Source organism: Haematobia irritans, chromosome 5 (assembly GCF_050003625.1).
Source record: "Haematobia irritans isolate KBUSLIRL chromosome 5, ASM5000362v1, whole genome shotgun sequence".
Taxonomy (NCBI): domain Eukaryota; kingdom Metazoa; phylum Arthropoda; class Insecta; order Diptera; family Muscidae; genus Haematobia; species Haematobia irritans.
In genome coordinates this window covers 84,319,815-84,338,111 of record NC_134401.1, presented here as the reverse complement: position 1 = coordinate 84,338,111, position 18,297 = coordinate 84,319,815, and the positions used below count along the sequence as shown (strand labels likewise).

General features: G+C 38.7%; 1 protein-coding gene across 1 annotated transcript; it reads right to left on the bottom strand.

Moving 5' to 3' along the window:
* Window positions 1–9,298: 9,298 nt before the first annotated feature.
* On the bottom strand, window positions 9,299–18,003 carry LOC142239095 (uncharacterized). Its single transcript, XM_075310856.1, has 3 exons — window positions 17,957–18,003; window positions 17,651–17,740; window positions 9,299–11,059 (listed from the first exon to the last, which is right to left on the bottom strand). Exon 3 carries the CDS (start codon window positions 11,053–11,055, stop codon window positions 9,976–9,978), a length of 1,080 nt encoding a protein of 359 aa, XP_075166971.1. The 5' UTR covers window positions 11,056–11,059; window positions 17,651–17,740; window positions 17,957–18,003; the 3' UTR covers window positions 9,299–9,975.
* Window positions 18,004–18,297: the final 294 nt, after the last annotated feature.

Here is an 18,297-nt window from a genome sequence, read left to right as displayed (position 1 = left end):
CTTGAACTTCGTATGGCATTAAAGACATTCTTGCAATTTTGAACTCCATTTTTATACCCTCCATCATCGGATGGTGGTATATTAACTTTGTCATTCCGTTTGTAACACATCGAAATATTGCTCTAAGACCCCATAAAGTATATATATTCTGGGTCGTAAGAATGTCCGTCCGTCCGTCTGTTGAAATCACGCTAACTTCCGAACGAAACAAGCTATCGACTTGAAACTTGGCACAAGTAGTTGTTATCGATGTAGGTCGGATGGTATTGAAAATGGGCCATATCGGTCCACTTTTACGTATAGCCCCCATATAAAGGGACCCTTAGATTTGGCTTGTGAGCCTCTAACAGAAGCATATTTCATCCGATCCGACTGAAATTTGGTACATGATGTTGGTATATGGTCTCTAAAGACCATGCAAAAATTGGTCCACATTGGTCCATAATTATATATAGCCCCCATATAAACCGATCCCCAGATTTGGCTTGCGGAGCCTAAAAGAGAAGCAAATTTCATCCGATCCGGCTGAAATTTGGTACATGGTGTTGGTATATGGTCTCTAACAACCGTGCAAAAATTGGTTCACATCGGTCCATAATTATATATAGCCTCCATATAAACCGATCCCCAGATTTGGCTTGCCGAGCCTCAAAGAGAAGAAAATTTCATCCGATCCGGCTGAAATTTTGTACATGATGTTGGTATATGGTCTCTAACAACCATGCAAAAATTGGTCCATATCGGTCCTTAATTATATATAGCCCCCATATAAACCGATCCCCAGATTTGGCTTGTGGAGCCTCTAAGAGAAGCATATTTCATCCGATCCGGCAGAAATTTGGTACATGGTGTTGGTATATGGTCTCTAACAATCACGCAGAAATTGGTCCACATTGGTCCATAATTATATATAGCCCCCATATAAACCGATCCCCAGATTTGGCTTGCGGAGCCTCAAAGAGAAGCAAATTTCATCCGATCCGGCTGAAATTTGGTACATGATGTTGGTATATGGTCTCTAAACACCATGCAAAAATTGGTCCACATCGGTCCATAATTATATATAGCGCCCATATAAACCGATCCCCAGATTTGGGTTGCGGAGCCTCAAAGAGAAGCAAATTTCATCCGATCCGCCTGAAATTTGGTACATGATATTGGTATATGGTCTCTAACAACCGTGCAAAAATTGGTCCACATCGGTCCATAATTATATATAGCGCCCATATAAACCGATCCCCAGATTTGGGTTGCGGAGCCTCAAAGAGAAGCAAATTTCATCCGATCCGCCTGAAATTTGGTACATGATATTGGTATATGGTCTCTAACAACCATGCAAAAATTGGTCCACATCGGTTCATAATTATATATAGGCCCCATATAAACCGATCCCCAGATTTGGCTTGCGAAATCTCCAAGAGAAGCAAATTTCATCCAATCCGGTTGTAATTTGGAACATGGTGTTAGTATATGATCTTTAAGAACCGTGCCAGAATTGGTCCATATCGGTCCATAATTATATATAGCCCCCATATAAACCGATCCCCAGATTTGGCTTGTGGAGCCTCTAAGAGAAGAAAGTTTCATCAGATCCGGCTGACATTTGGTACATGGTGTTGGTATATGGTCTCTAACAATCATGCAAAAATTGGTCCACATCGGTCCATAATTATATATAGCGAAAATATAAAACGTTCTCCAGATTTGACCTCCGGAGCCTCTTGGAGGAGCAAAATTCATCCGATCCGGTTCAAATTAGGAACGTAGTGTTAGTATGTGGTCGCTAACAACCATACCAAAATTGGTCCAATCACACAAAAATTGGTCCATATCGGTTCATAATCATGGTTGCCACTAGAGCCAAAAATAATCTACCTAAATTTTATTTCTATAGAAAATTTTGTCAAAATTTTATTTCTATAGAAAATTTTGTCAAAATTTTATTTCTATAGAAAATTTTGTTAAAATTTTATTCGGTTCATAATGAAATTTTCATCATTGTCAGAATTTTATTTCTATAGAAAATTTTGTCAAAATTTTATTTCTATAGAAAATTTTGTTCAAATTTTATTCGGTTCATAATCAGGTTTCCAATCGAGCCAAAAATGATCTACCAAGATTTTATTTCTATAGAAAATTTTGTCAAAAGTTTGTTTCTATAGAAAATGTTGTTAAAATTTAATTTCTGTAGAAATTTTTGTCAAAATGTTCTTTCTATAGAAAATTTTGTCAAAATTTTTATTTCTATAGAAAATTTTGTGAAAATTTTATTTCTGTAGAAAATTTAGTTAAAATTTTATTTCTGTAGAAAATTTTGTAAAAATTTTATGTCTACTTTGTCAAACTGAATTATATACGTATTGGATCGATCTTTTTTGATTTAATATATACCACGTATGGACTTACATACAATTTAGAAGATGGTGTTAGGAGGTTTTAAGATACCTTGCCATCGGCAAGCGTTACCGCAACTTAAGTAATTCGATTCTGGATGGCAGTGTTTAGAAGAAGTTTCTACGCAATCCATGATGGAGGGTACATAAGCTTCGACCTGGCCGAACTTACGGCCGTATATACTTGTTTTCCTTCAAACTACAAAATTTTCTTTAACAAGTGAAAAAAATATTATGTATGTTATGTCTAATAAATTTTCTTGAATTTGTTGAAAAATATTTACTAATTTTTGTGATATCAGCATGGTGTCAGCGTTTGTAATACAGTTTAGTTGAAATTTTCTAAAAATAATCTTAATTTTTTAAGATTAACCAAAATTTTTCGTCCTGGTGGGTTTACTGTTTTTTCAGTGTAAGTCCGATTTGGTGACTTCCCTCTTCAAGAGAGTTCAATTCTTTTCAGAAGGATTATCTTACAATCTCATCGTTCGAAACATTCTGTTAAGGACATGGTTCAGCAAAATGTTAAAGCAAAATGTTCCTAAAAATTTCTCTTCGAAATAAATGCGATATTTTTTAATAAATAGTCTCAAGCTTCTTAATATCCAAATAATATTAGCTATCATTCCCACAAAGATGTTTTGCATTTGCAATTTACAATAGTCAAAGATGACGGACTGACATCACCTACGGCATTTGAAGGTTTTCATCTTTCAATGCACCACAACCAATCGTTAACGTAGCAGCATTGAGAAAAGATAAAAACACAAAAACTGCCAAATATTAAGGCAACATCATAGATACACTAATAGATGGTAGTTAAGGCTATTTAGCCAGTGGCTTAAGTACCAAAAAAATTAGCTTCAAGTAAAATCTAAAACATTTTGCAATCATCAACATCATCGTTTTCAATTTTTGTGTTGATTTTAACAAACAATACAAAAATTATTTTTGGATTAACATGGCTCCTTATCAGATTGTCCAGCCAAAAAGTAAAAGAAAAAATGCAATAGCCAATAACACTTCCGTCGAATATTGGGTTAAAGGTTGTACAACATGAACTACTGACTCTCTGACGGAGCGGATGGCAAAGGCAACCATATCGAAAACTATGGAACTAAATTATTTTAATATATTTTTTCGTAAAATAGTAAATCAAATTTTAATGCCAAATCATTTCGAATATACCCTTGCATCAGCCATACTGTTTTACAGTATACTTTAGCCGTATTTATTATAATTGATGGTCATACACAAAATAATAAATATTACTGATTTTTATTGGAAAAAGTATTTACTTTTACTTTAAATTTATATATGTTCGAGAGTTTCCAAAGCCAAATGCAATTTGCTTATCGCAACTATATCTAAAAAAATGTATGAACTAAACGTGGGTATAAAATTTAATGTCCGTACAAATAACTTCAATTTAATGTTAGGACATCGCCACACTAGGCTAATAATATTTGACCAAAATGAATGTCAAACTTTTTTCCAGGACTTGAATACCATTTTGAGAAAATACTCCTGTCGTAACGTTATATACTCAATATGAACTACAAATGTTTACGGGCTTATCAGTGGCTAGGAAAGCTTTTTAGATTTTCCCAATGTGACCGGACCGTAAAGCATAAGAACATTTTCGTACTATTCTCAAATATAGAAAGAATGAACTTCTGCACATGAACTGGAGCCAATCCTTTCTCCTTTAATTTCAGTTCATTTTTCCTTTTACGAGAAGGTTTAATTATGTACGTGAAGATAAATTAACAAACCATGCCTTATTTGCCAGCCCAAGTAATGGGTTAATAACAATTTGGGAATATTAAATATTTAATAAAATTATTTTCGTGCGCCATACCTGGGCGATATATTTTGATACCAAACGAAAGGTCTTGAAGAGTACGTAAACAGTAATATTATAGGTAAACAGTTTTCTACCCCGCACTATGAAAAAGCATGAAAAGATTTTGTATTTACACCAAGGATTTTGGTATTCAATAGTGGTAGTGGAGAATTGAAGTGAGGAAACATTTAAGACACAATTCTCTTTTAAATTTGATTCGTACTTACCCTCCCAGCAAAAAAATTGGAAGTTCTTCCAAAGGCACAACTTTAAAAGCATTTCCAGAAGATGCACTCCCAATGATGTTCTTTAAATTAAAAATTGTAAAAATTATTTATTTGACAAAATATCACAGAATTTTTTTAATTTACATCCAAAACATTGAATTCGGACCATTTCAACAGCCCTTGCACTGAATTTGCATCACTTCATTAGTTGTGATCCGAATTCAATGTTTTGGATGTAAATTAAAAAATTCTGTGATATTTTGTCAAATAAATAATTGTTATAATTTTTTATAATTTTTAATGGATTCTAACGCTTGTCGGAAACGTTTGACCTCAAATATTTTCAGAAACTCACAATTTTTCTAGAGAGAAATTTAGCATTTTTTCGGCAAAATTTAAATAATATGTACCATTTTATTAATTCTTAATCTGTTTTTAGCCTATTTGAAAGAAAAACAATTAAATTTTACATTAAAAATATGAAAACAGCGAGTTATACAAAAATTAACTCAAATGAACTTCATATGCAGTTAAAATAAAGAACTTCTTTGGGAGGACATTTTTAAAAGTGCTTTTAAGGTTATGCCTTTAGAAGAACTTCCAATTTTTTTTGCTGGGTAATTGAAGGAAACAAATTTTGATTTATTCGTTTTTCAACTTTTTTCTTCATGTGCTATCAAACTCCTTTAAAAACATTTTAACGACAACTTAAATTTCCCAATTCAGACGAGACTTCAAGTAGAAATTATGCCATGTTTGAGTACAAAACGTCTTTAAAATAAAGTATTGAAAAACATACATTATTTTTGAATGTTGTTTTTTTTTTTTTTTGTTTTGCTTTGTAGTCAAGATACAAAAAAAGAAAAGTAGATAAGTAGAAAAGTTCATAAATTTTAGAGAATTTTCAAGGTTATTAAAGTCAAGTTGACTTTAGTCAAACAAAATTTTCTTTCATGTGAAGATACCCAGTTTTAAGTCGAACCACTGAACTATAAGGATAAAACGACTTCAAAAGTTTATCGACTTTTGGAGGAGGAAAAAAACTTTATATCAGAGAAATGCGTCTTCTATGCTTAGCAAAATTCGCATTTGTATTTTAAAGACATGGACTCTTTGGCCTCACGACAATATTTTTTCAGTGCCTAAAAAGCGGTTGAAGTTCAGAATGTATGTTGTGGAAATACCTCAATCAGAGTGACAAAGTGTTTCCACGATTGTTTCAAACGCATAGATCTTAATGGGGAATATTTTGAAAAACATTAACACGATTTTCGATGATTAAAATGGTTTTTGTTCTATAATCCTGAAATATAAACGGCAACCCTCGTACATACTTGTGGTCGGGGCGATCAATGTTAAACTCAATGAAAAAATACAGTTTTTAGAGCCGTGTCCTAACTGTGTGTCACACAGAAACCACTTGAAGAATATATGAGGCCGCGAAAATACCGCCATCATTAGGGAAAGGAGATGAACTACTGCCGAAGAACTTATTGGCCGAAACATAAATCGAACCTACGAACCTTGCTATACAAAGTGACCCTGCTAATCATGGAACCATGGCTCCCCTATATGGGAGCTGTATCAAAATCTGAAACAATATGAGTAATATTTTCTCAGATCACGGGGCATAACAGAATCTCCACGGAATATGATGACCCCAAACATGTTTCAAGAGCAAAGTTTTATTTTTGGACGGTGAACATTTTTGTCTCAATAATGTAACATTTTGCTCTTGAAACATGTTTGAGGTGATCATATTCCTTCGCTGGGTGTGGGAGCTATATCCAAACTTTACCTAGATCCTTGGATCAAGAGAAGATCCTGAGTCCAGAAGATCATGAGTCGATCAATATCAGTTATCGGATACGTTCTTTTTTAATTTATTTAAATTAACTTGATTTTTTTTATTGCAAAATATTCTCCAGTTTATGGATGACTGCAAAAATAATATTAAATAATTAACATATCATTGTTCTTTAGTACAATCCTTGATTTAAAAGTACATCACAACGTATAAATAGAACAGAGTTCATGCATACATGTAACCATGAAAACCTTTCCATAACCAGACTAAATTCATTAGTATGGAAAATCTCATATGTGAACACGGACGAAAAAGACTGTTTTTCATAAGTCTGGGTGTAAAAATTATATGTTTGGAACTCAAATTTTTTAACACAATATTTTTAAGTTCAAGCATATAATTTTCATAAACCAGCATAAGATGTTTGGGACACATATGTTAATATATTAGAACATATTATGTTTGGGCATAAAATGTTTATAAATATAATATGCGTAGATGCAAACATATATTAATAATAAAAAATATATCCACACAAAGAAAATTTCATTAAAATTTTTTCCTAAGGTGAAACATAATATGTTTGAATAATACAAACAATATTTTTATGGACCAATCCTGAAAATATATATGCATAAAGCAAAATATGTTTGGGGTATATGTTACAGAAGCGATTTTTTTGAAGGTGAAGTCATTTAAATACCAGTTTGTATGAATTGTACACGGAAAATTTATTTTCCAAACAATAACTTTCTATTATTATTCAGGTATTTTCAATCGTAATTGGTTTGGGAATTCAAGTGAAAAATCAAAAGACTTAAAACACAAACTTGATTTACATCTACCCAATAACCCACATTCAAAAAATCTTGGTTTGCTGGTAGCGAACAGTGGGCAGATGAGTTAGCTGACAATACCAAATCATAGACAAACACCATCAACTTGTTTACCCATTGAACTTTTGCGCTTAAACCCGAAATCAGGAATCCATGAAAATATTTGAAGAAAATACATGCGATCAAGAGAGAAAGAGAGAGAGGGATTGTCATAGCCTTAGTTAGAAACAATAGAAAAATCTCCTTCTTCATACAATAGCATTTAAATAACATTTATATTACTCAACGGCAAAATGGCAACTAAATCGTGCTTGCAGCATTCATTATTTTCAGAGTGTTGCTCTCAACAAAAACTTAAAAAAAAAATCGCAAGAAATATCCAATACAACGAATTCAAGATTCAGTCGTTAGACCCCATCATGTAATCGATTTTTAGTTATGTGTATCCAAAACTGCCAAAAACAACTCGCGCATCTTCTTTACAAGGAGATGTTTTTTTTGCCATTCATGTAATTTCAATGCTGTTTTTCATGGATTTTTGAGTTACTTGTAATCTTTAGCCATTTAAGAGGTAATATTTACTATTTCGGCATTTTGGCCATGTATGTATAGAGCTGCATTGTAGCATAAACTGTTGAGTTAATGTTAGATTATGCAACGAAATGTTGAACTTTTTAAAACATGCCAATTACCTTTACCAAGATTTGGTGCTTCACCAGACAAAATGAAATATTGCTTTTGAGAGCAGCAAAGTTAGCATTTTCAGATCACCTAGTTTTCTGAAGAAGCATATCTGAAGACTACATCAGTTGGCAAACGCATTCAAAGGTGAATAGTTGTTCATGTATCGGCTAAGATTTCAATACTATTTTGTCACATCTTTTAAAGGATAGTTTATAAATCAATTGGATGAAACTTTTTTTTATACCCTCCACCATAGGATGGGGGTATATTAACTTTGTCATTCCGTTTGTAACACACCGAAATATTGCTCTAAGACCCCATAAAGTATATATATTCTGGGTCGTAGTGAAATTCTGAGTCGATCTGAGCATTTCCGTCCGTGCGTCCGTCTGTTGAAATCACGCTAACTTCCGAACGAAACAAGCTATCGACATGAATCTTGGCACAAGTAGTTGTTATTGATGTAGGTCGGATGGTATTGCAAATGGGCCATATCGGTCCACTTTTACGTATAGCCCCCATATAAAGGGCCCTCAGATTTGGCTTGTGGAGCCTCTAACAGAAGCATATTTCATCCGATCTGGCTGAAATTTGTTACATGGTGTTGGTATATGGTCTCTAACAACCATGCAAAAATTGGTCTACATCGGTCCATAATTATATATAGCCCCCATATAAACCGATCCCCAGATTTGGCTTGCGGAGCCTCAAAGCGAAGCAAATATCATCCGATCTGGCTGAAATTTGGTACATGGTGTTGGTATATGGTCTCTAACAACCATGCAAAAATTGGTCTACATCGGTCCATAATTATATATAGCCCCCATATAAACCGATCCCCAGATTTGGCTTGCGAAGCCTCAAAGAGAAGCACATTTCATCCGATCTTGCTGAAATTTGGTACATGGTGTTAGTATATGGTCTTTAACAACCATGCCAAAATTGGTCCACATCGGTCCATAATTATATAGCCCCCATATAAACCGATCCCCAGATTTGGCTTCCGAAGCCTCAAAGAGAAGCAAATTTCATCCGATTTTGCTGAAATTTGGTACATGGTGTTGGTATATGGTCTCTAAGAACCCTGCAAAAATTGGTCCACATCGGTCCATAATTATATATAGCCCTCATATAAACCGATCCCCAGATTTGGCTTGCGGAGCCTCAAAGAGAAGCAAATATCATCCGATCCGGCTGAAATTTGGTACATGATGTTGGTATATGGTATCTAATAACCATGCAAAAATTTGTCCACATCGGTTCATAATTATATATAGCCCCCATATAAACCGTTCTCCAGATTTGAACTCCGAAGCCTATTGGAGGAGCAAAATTCATCCGATCCGGTTCAAATTTGGAACGTGGTGTTAGTATATGGCCGCGAACAACCATACCAAAATTGGTCCATAACGGTCTATAATTATATATAGCCGATCTCCAATCACACAAGATGTTCGCCGAATGCGAAAAGTATGGAAATATAGAGAAAAATAAAAACACGATAGTTTAATATTTTCAATATATAACAAGAGCAGAAGGTTTTATTAAGGTGTTTTCTATTATAATTAATGGTAAACAATATTACCTATAATTTCCAACGATATGGATAAATTTGCAACCGCACCAATTGGCTTATCGATAACAAGTAAAGTGAGAGATGCTCTCAACCAAGATGGCGGAAGGCGGGGCTTTTGACAAGATAAATTAATATTCAAATTATGACATTTCTACTCTGGCAGGGATGTACCAAAAAGTAGTATACAAATTCTAACGAACACTATTAAGTCCAATTAATCTTTACTCGAACTTAAACATTGCCGGCCGCCTTGCAACATCAAGGTATGTTGTAACTAAAACTAAACTTAAAATACAAAATGAGGCTAAGTGCAGTGCAAAGTGAGTTTCCTTCAGTTCATTTACCATAAATCCAATTTATTAATTCATTTATCTTTTCAAATTCAACCTAAGACTAGATTACAAAAAAAAACTAATAAAAATAATTACGTAAGGTCAGAAGGGGACCTGGTAGAACCCAAAAGGGGGGCTCTCGCGACAATATATCGATGGGTCAAAAGGGGACCCGTTAGAACCCCAAAAAGGGGGCTCTCGCGAAGAGATACAATAAAACGATGGCCAAAAGGGGGCCGTTAGAACCCAAAAGGGGGGCTCTCGCGCATTTACCCTAGCAGTTACACAACCCGGACAGAACCCAACCGAAGATTGTATAATGAGCCACCGGGAGACCGGGCGACGTATACACCCTATGTGTTATGATTCGCCCATACACCTCAGGACCAAAAACGATCGCAACCCGTCCCACTCGGTAAAATTGCGGATCTGCCAAAGGTAATCCCAAAAAGGATTCCTTGATCCGTTCTGGCACGGCTTCGGCGGGGGTCAACACACGACCTAGATCGTGCACACGAGCAGTAAACGTCAGTCGCTGCTCTGGATCATAAGCGGACGATACTGTCAACCGGCAAAATTGGACCCCCTCAATATTTGTAACCGGTAGCCCTAAGTTCTCGACCATAGAACGACAGATTTGGCTTTGGCGCGCGCAGTTGTCGATTACTGCACGGACCGGAACGGACACACCATGGGGGGACACGCGGACTACGAGGCTGGGCGCCAGAGTAACGACATTCTGCAGAGGCAGAACTCCGACGCCGCCAAAATCGGAATATGACCGTGCCACAGCAAGATCGGACGGACGATTCGTATGGTTCCCACTACGAATCCGCTGAGCAGACCTCGAGCTCCCATGTTCAATTCGAGGCGCCACAGCCGCAGCGTGTAACAAAACATTGTGGTCCCCGGAGCAACTGGGGCACCTACGCCGGCTAGGACAATCCTTCGACTGGTGGGTCTGTGCTAGACATCTGTAGCAATAGCGATGTCGTACCACCATACGTATCCTCTTCTCAATCGAAAGAGAGAGGAACTTCCGACACCGCCGCAATGCGTGACGACCTCCACAAACCCTGCAAACCAATTGAGCAGGAGTTCGACCAACATCAGTAGCCTCTACTACAGCAGGCGCCACCACGGGCTCATCCACAACTACCGGAGGTGGACTCTCAATTTCTTGGGGCGATAGCTGAACCTCCGGAATGGCAGGCGACGGTATCGCCATCGGCTCCTCCAACAATGCCCGTTCGACCGCCGACATATCAAGGGGGCACGCAGTATCATCATCCGATTGATCCATAATAACCTCGAAATTTTCCAAGTCGTCAGCGAAGCACGAGGTATTTTCCATGATACTGCGAGAAAATATACGAATTACAAAGAGTTCGCCGAAGTGTCGGTCAATGAGACCAACTTAGCTATAGGTCGTCTTACAACGCCATTCTCCGTACGTATATCCGCGACCCGAATGTGACCATCTACGCCCGGGTGAACCGACACGACTCGACCTAATTTCCAAGAAGTTGGTGGAAGCTGTTCATGACGAATAACGACTAGGTCATTTACCATAACATCGCGCTGAGGAAATTTCCACTTATATCTCATATGCAGATTCTTCAAATATTCCTCTTTCCAACGTACACAAAACTGTTGTGCAAGAGCCTGTACCTTACGAAACCGATTCACCAACGAAAGAGGCTGTTCGGTTATAACTGGCTCAGCAGGGGCGAGTAGAGGGGCACCTATAAGAAAATGACCCGGTGTCAAAGCGTCAAGCTCCTGCGGGTTATCCGATTGGGGACAAAGAGGTCTTGAATTCAAACAAGCCTCAATACGAGCCAACACCGTCGAAAACTCTTCAAACGTGAAACGAACATTCCCTATTTGCCTTCTGAAATGCAACTTAAAACTCTTCACCCCAGCTTCCCAAAGGCCTCCCATATGAGGCGCACCAGCTGGGATAAATCGCCACGATAGGCCCTGGTGTGCAAACTTAGAGGACACGACATCACTGCTTCCCCTAATTACATCCCGGAAATTTCGTTCAAGCTCACGCGACGCACCGACAAAATTTGTCCCATTGTCCGAGAAAATGGTCGCAGGACAACCCCGACGAGCAACAAACCTATGAAATGCCGCAAGAAAGCCGGCAGTCGACAAGTCGGAAACCGCTTCCAAATGAATCGCCCTAGTAGCAAAACACACGAAAACGCACACATAACCTTTAGTTATGCGACAATAACGTCCGGTGAACGACTTCACCTCAAAGGGGCCTGCATAGTCTACGCCAGTCGTAGTAAAAGGTCTGTCGAGAACAGTTCTTTCCGGAGGAAGAGGAGCCATCACCTGACTACAAACCCGTTTCCTCTCCAAAAGACATGGTTTACACCTATGTATAACCGAACGAATAAGATTCCTCACCCGAGGTATCCAGTATTCTATACGAAGAATACGCAACATCAACTGATTTCCTCCATGAATGGAAATCAAATGAACAAATTCCACCAAAAGCTTCGTGAATCGACAGCTGTAGGGCAAAATTATAGGGTGCCGCTCCGAATACGAAAGAATAGGCGAGCGGCTCAAACGACCATACATCCGCATTACACCCATTTCATCAAGGAACGGGTTCAAAGAAACAAGTGAACTGCCAGTACCTAACGAAGACCTATCCATCAAGTCCTTATATTCATTACCATAATTCATTTTTTGAGCAAGCACTATCAAGCGACTTTTAGTTGCCCTAATCTCAGACGATGATAAACTGTGATCCGCATAGCTACAATCACGCCTATGAGCGGGATGCGTCCGATAAAAGAATCTCATAACATATGAGATAACACGCAGCGCTCTATCCAGAGAAGAAAATCTATCGAGAACATCCTCGTATGAATTAACGAAAGAAGCATGTGCCTTCACAGACCGAATTTCTACGTCGGTGTCAAAAGAGGAAGTGTCACGAACCGGCCATTCCGATTGACTACACGATAGCCACTGAGGCCCATGCCACCAAAGTCGAGAGGCGGCCAAATCCGAAGGGGACACACCGCGGCTGCCAAGATCAGCAGGATTATCCTCCGACCTCACATGATACCAATTCGTACCACCGACGTTCTCCTGAATGCGACATACCCTATTCGCGACAAATGTTGTCCAAGCCGAAGGCGTTTTCTTTAACCAGGCTAGTACAATAGTCGAATCCGTCCAACAATAAATTCGACCAAAATCAATACCGATTTCTCGAATGACCGTTCTTGCGAGTAAAACAGCGCCGCAAAGCTCCAAACGAGGCAAAGAAACCGATTTCAACGGAGCAACTTTCGTCTTGCACGATAGCAAATTAACGACAATCTCGCCATTTGGGGCCAAAACTCGAATATATACTACCCCCGCGTATGCCTTAACCGAGGCATCTGAAAATACGTGAAGCTCGGCCGAAGTGCACGGTGTGTAACGAATCCACCGAGGAATATTTATCGAATTGACATCCGGATAACTATCTACAAATTTTTCCCACTCGGATGCCGTTGCCGAAGGCAGTATTTCATCCCAGCCGACGCGATCAAGCCAAACCTTCTGCATGATAATCTTTGCCACAATTATCACTGGACCTAACCAACCGACAGGGTCGAATAATTTCGCGATAGCCGACAACACTTCCCGTTTAGTGTATCCACACCTTTTTGCTATAGGCTCGACCGCGAAGTAGAATGCATCCAATTGAGCATTCCATCTCACACCCAATGGTTTCGAATTGCTAGCCTCGACAAATGCCAGCAATTGAGCATCAACCAAATATTCCGGCGGTAGTGAATCTAAAATTTCTCTATAATTCGATGTCCATTTCCGCAGTTCAAATTTAGCCGTCGCAAGCGCCGCGATTAATTGATCCCGAGCCATTATCGCAGTTTCAAGGTCATGAGTTCCGGTCAAAACGTCATCAACGTACATACATTTACGTAATATATCGGCCGCGAGTGGAAACTCCTCCTCAGTGTCTTCAGCTAACTGTAACAGTGTCCGTATCGCGAGATATGGTGCACAGTTTACACCGAAGGTCACCGTTTGTAGTTCATAGTCCTGGACTGTCCTTGTCGGAGAATCCCTAAAAACAATTCTCTGCAACGGAGCATGAGAAGAGTCCACTCGAATCTGCCTATACATCTGTGTAATATCGCAGTTGAACACGTATTTAAATAGTCGCCATCGCACAATAAGAAGGACTAAGTCCTGCTGCAAAGTGGGACCTACGTGAAGGATATCGTTAAGACTATTCCCGTTGGACGTTTTATTAGACGCATTAAATACGACGCGAAGTTTGGAAGTCTTCTTCTCGAGGTTAATGACAGGATGATGTGGAAGATAACACGAAAGTGTATCACTTGCAGAAATGGCGGATACTGGCCTCATGTGATCCAAATGCAAATATTCTTTAACAACACTATCATAAACTGATTTCACGTCCGGCCTTTTCGATAATGACGATTCATTACGATAAAATTGCCTCAAAGCAGTTGTTCGGGACTCACCCAAATATCCACGAGGACCGAGCTCTTCCTTTAGCGGAAGTGTAACTATATATCTACCTTCCGAATCTCTGCGCGTTGTCCGAACTTAATTTTCCTCACAGAACTTATCGGAGGGGGACAAAACCCCTTTACGTGGTGTTTCCTCCAACTCCCAAAACCGTAAAAGCGTTCTATCTAAATTTTCCTCTTCATCAACCGCTATAGTCGTAGTAAATGTTTGAATTTGCGATGTAGAAATCGGACCCGTTACTAGCCAGCCGAAAACACTGTTCTGTGCTATCAATGATTGAGCCGCAATCTGCCGGCAACCTTCTAATAGTATTCTCGGGTACAAGTCAGCGCCCAGTAGAATATCGACCGGTCTCGACACGAAAAGATTCGGATCAGCTAAGCGAATATCCGGAATCTGAGACAAAACTTCCTGCGACACCGTAAAGGAAGGTAAATTCCCGGATATAGATTGGAGCACTATAGCCATAGTTTCCAACAAAACCGACGCGTTGAGTGGAGATCCGATTTTCAAATTACACATTTTACTCGATTTGGCCGAAATTGCGCTATTTACCCCCGAAATTGTAACATTAGCCGCGTGAACCGGTAGTTTCACCCGATTTCGAAAGCGTTCCGTCAGAAACGAAGATTCTGAAGCGGGGTCAATCAAAGCGCGTGCCGGATATGAAACCCCATCGTGCATGATATTAATCATCGCAGTTCCCAAAAGCACGGCCCTATTTTGCGTCGTATGAAATGCCTGGCGAGGTAGGCACGCCGACGAGGTAGAAGGTTGCGGCTGATCAACCGAAGGCATAGTTCTCGGTTGAAAACTAGCCGCTGAACTCGACAAGGTGTTGGTCGAACCCGTCGCCGAAGTCGCGCTATTAGACGGCGTAGAATCGCGATGCAATAGCGAATGATGTCTCGAATTACATTTTGCACACGAATATTGTCTTGGACAATCCTTCATCTCATGACCTTTCATTAAGCAATTCAAGCACAACCGGTTACGTTTTACCACTATGTAACGTTCCGATACCGAGAGTTTACCAAATTTAACGCAAGCCGAAAGTCTATGATTATGTTTAGGACAAATAACGCACTTAGATTCCGACGAAGCACGCGACGATTTAGAAGAAGACGCATTGGTAAAATGCGCTTTTACCTTCTTTTCCTGAGAACGCTTCGAAGACGTGTCTTCCCGCAAATCATGCAAACACATCAACGTACGAACCCTTTCGGACAAAAAAGCGTCTAAATCCGCCCACGACGAAAGGGCTGATTTGTCCCTAACACTCTGCTCCCAAAGAGTCTGTGTGAGCCGCGGCAAACGTTGAAGGCAAATAAAAACGAGTATCTGGTCCCAATTATCGGTCGAAACTTCGTACGTATTCAATGCCGAAAGACAGCCATTGATTCCACGTTGAATCGATTTCAAACCCGCACTTGTCTCTACCGATACTGCCGAAATTGCAAAGAGAGACTTAAGTTGATTGTGAACTAGAACCCGCTTATTGTCGTATGCATCAACGAGGGCCTTCCACGCGAGGGCAAAACTTCGATGTGTCAGCGGAAACTTCGAGACAATTTCCCTAGCTTCGCCACTGGTCTTCCGCACAAGATGACACAAACGCTCGACGTCCGTTAATCTTGAATTGTTAACATAAACTGCTTGAAACAAATCCCGGAATGTAGGCCAGTCTAGAAAATTGCCCTCAAATACATCCGTATCGCACGGTGGCAACGCCAAATTGTGAACCATATCACAAAGTGGAGGGCCACTAACGGCCACTTCACCCCTAAACCCGGCTTTGCCATTAGGCAGCGACTGCCCATCCCGATCAGCCGGTATCGAAGTAGTCGCGTTATTAGCCCAAATCGCTTCGGATCCTTGAGTCGATTTATGAGACCCGATACTCCGTCTCGATGCTGCAACGACCGAAGACGCAGACGAAGTGATCGATGATCTACGTGACCGACGAAACTGGCCCAATTTTCGATTTATCGCGGACAAACAATTCATATAAGCCTGATGGGACGCGTCATATTTCCCGTCCACCGATTCAATATCACTCGTTTGCGTTGTTCCGGCACCCTGTAAACTAGCCGCGCATTCCTCAAAGCAATCCTGAACCTTTGTCCACAACTTCCCCAATTCCTCACTTCGAATCTCGAGGCTATAGACGTCTAACTCCTCATCTTTCATGGCATTAAAATGGGCGTGGAATTTAATAAGAGCGTCCGAAACGCGAATAAAGCGATCAAAGGGAGATACAGACATTCTAACTTTACGTTCAACTACCAAATTGAAGAATGTAACCAAATACGAAATTACAATATAGCCAAGAAGCAACGGCCAATAAAATTACCAAACTCAGACAAGGTTCCGTTCAATAAAAATAGCAAAATACGCAAAAGTAACTCGAGTTACAAAGATTAATTCGAGTCCACAACTCGCGAAAATCCGACAAAAGATCAAACGTTCGCAGAAACCGAAAATACTGAATGTAGGGTGCACAAAATATTACCCCCGAACGCTTGACACAAGAAAAATTATAATAATAATAATAATAAACAAAGGTATAAATAAATCAATAATAATAAATACCTGTCCAATAAATATTCAAAATTTACCAAATATTTGAATGATCGAATAATTTCTCTCAGTGTGAGAGCGTAAAAGTTTCAAAATATACCGAGTTTTAATTCAAGCCCCGATTCCAACCGGGAAATATTCAAACCTTTGAATTCAACTTGAATTCTAATGTGGGAATTACACGTAGTGTATAGCCCCCTTAAGAATTCAAATGATGATCGATATCCGATAACACGATAGTACGAGATGTGCCCGATTAGTCACTATACTATAGCAATCGACTAAGAGCGCAACACTGATGAGAACAAAACAAAATAAAAGCTTTTGTATGTTCTCAAATGTATGCAAATGAACGAAACAATAATTAATAAATGAAATTTCAGCACAGAAAACGCGAAAAAGTGGTGAATATACGAAACAAAGAGAGTGATATATGTGTATAGTGAATATTAGTGTACGAAAGTGGTGAAAATATGTACTTTAAGTTATTTCTCTCCGAAATTATTTGCACAGACGTCAAAATGGAAATACAAAAACAAAAACCTTGAATGCGTTTTGCCGTCGGCAAATGAAAATTTACTTAAAAACAATGAAAAACGATATTTTCACGCAAATAAAGGCAAATAAACCACTTTAAATAAAAAAACACTAATATTCACTGATATCACTGAACTTGTACACCACTTTTAGGAATATTTATAATAAAAACCGATCGCGTAGCGTTGTAAAACAACCTTTTTTTTTTCTTTAAATGGACGGACGACCACTATATTTGTTGTTGCACCGACCGCGAACTCACTTTATAAGGGAAAATGCACTGCACTTACCTTATAAAACGATGAAACAGATGTTGAGGATGATGAACTGATTGGTTTGAGTTTAAGGTGAAATTGATGACCAGGTCAGGTGGACTGTGTCTATAACAAAAACCAAGAAAAACACCGGTTAAACCAATTCTTCCACTCCGAAGTCCAATTATCCGGTACGAATGGATCAAAATGTTCGCCGAATGCGAAAAGTATGGAAATATAGAGAAAAATAAAAACACGATAGTTTAATATTTTCAATATATAACAAGAGCAGAAGGTTTTATTAAGGTGTTTTCTATTATAATTAATGGTAAACAATATTACCTATAATTTCCAACGATATGGATAAATTTGCAACCGCACCAATTGGCTTATCGATAACAAGTAAAGTGAGAGATGCTCTCAACCAAGATGGCGGAAGGCGGGGCTTTTGACAAGATAAATTAATATTCAAATTATGACATTTCTACTCTGGCAGGGATGTACCAAAAAGTAGTATACAAATTCTAACGAACACTATTAAGTCCAATTAATCTTTACTCGAACTTAAACACAAGAATTGGTCCATATCGGTTCATAATCATGGTTGCCACTCGAGCCAAAAATAATCTACCAAAATTTTATTTATATATAATATTTTTTTCAAAATTTTATTTCTATAGAAT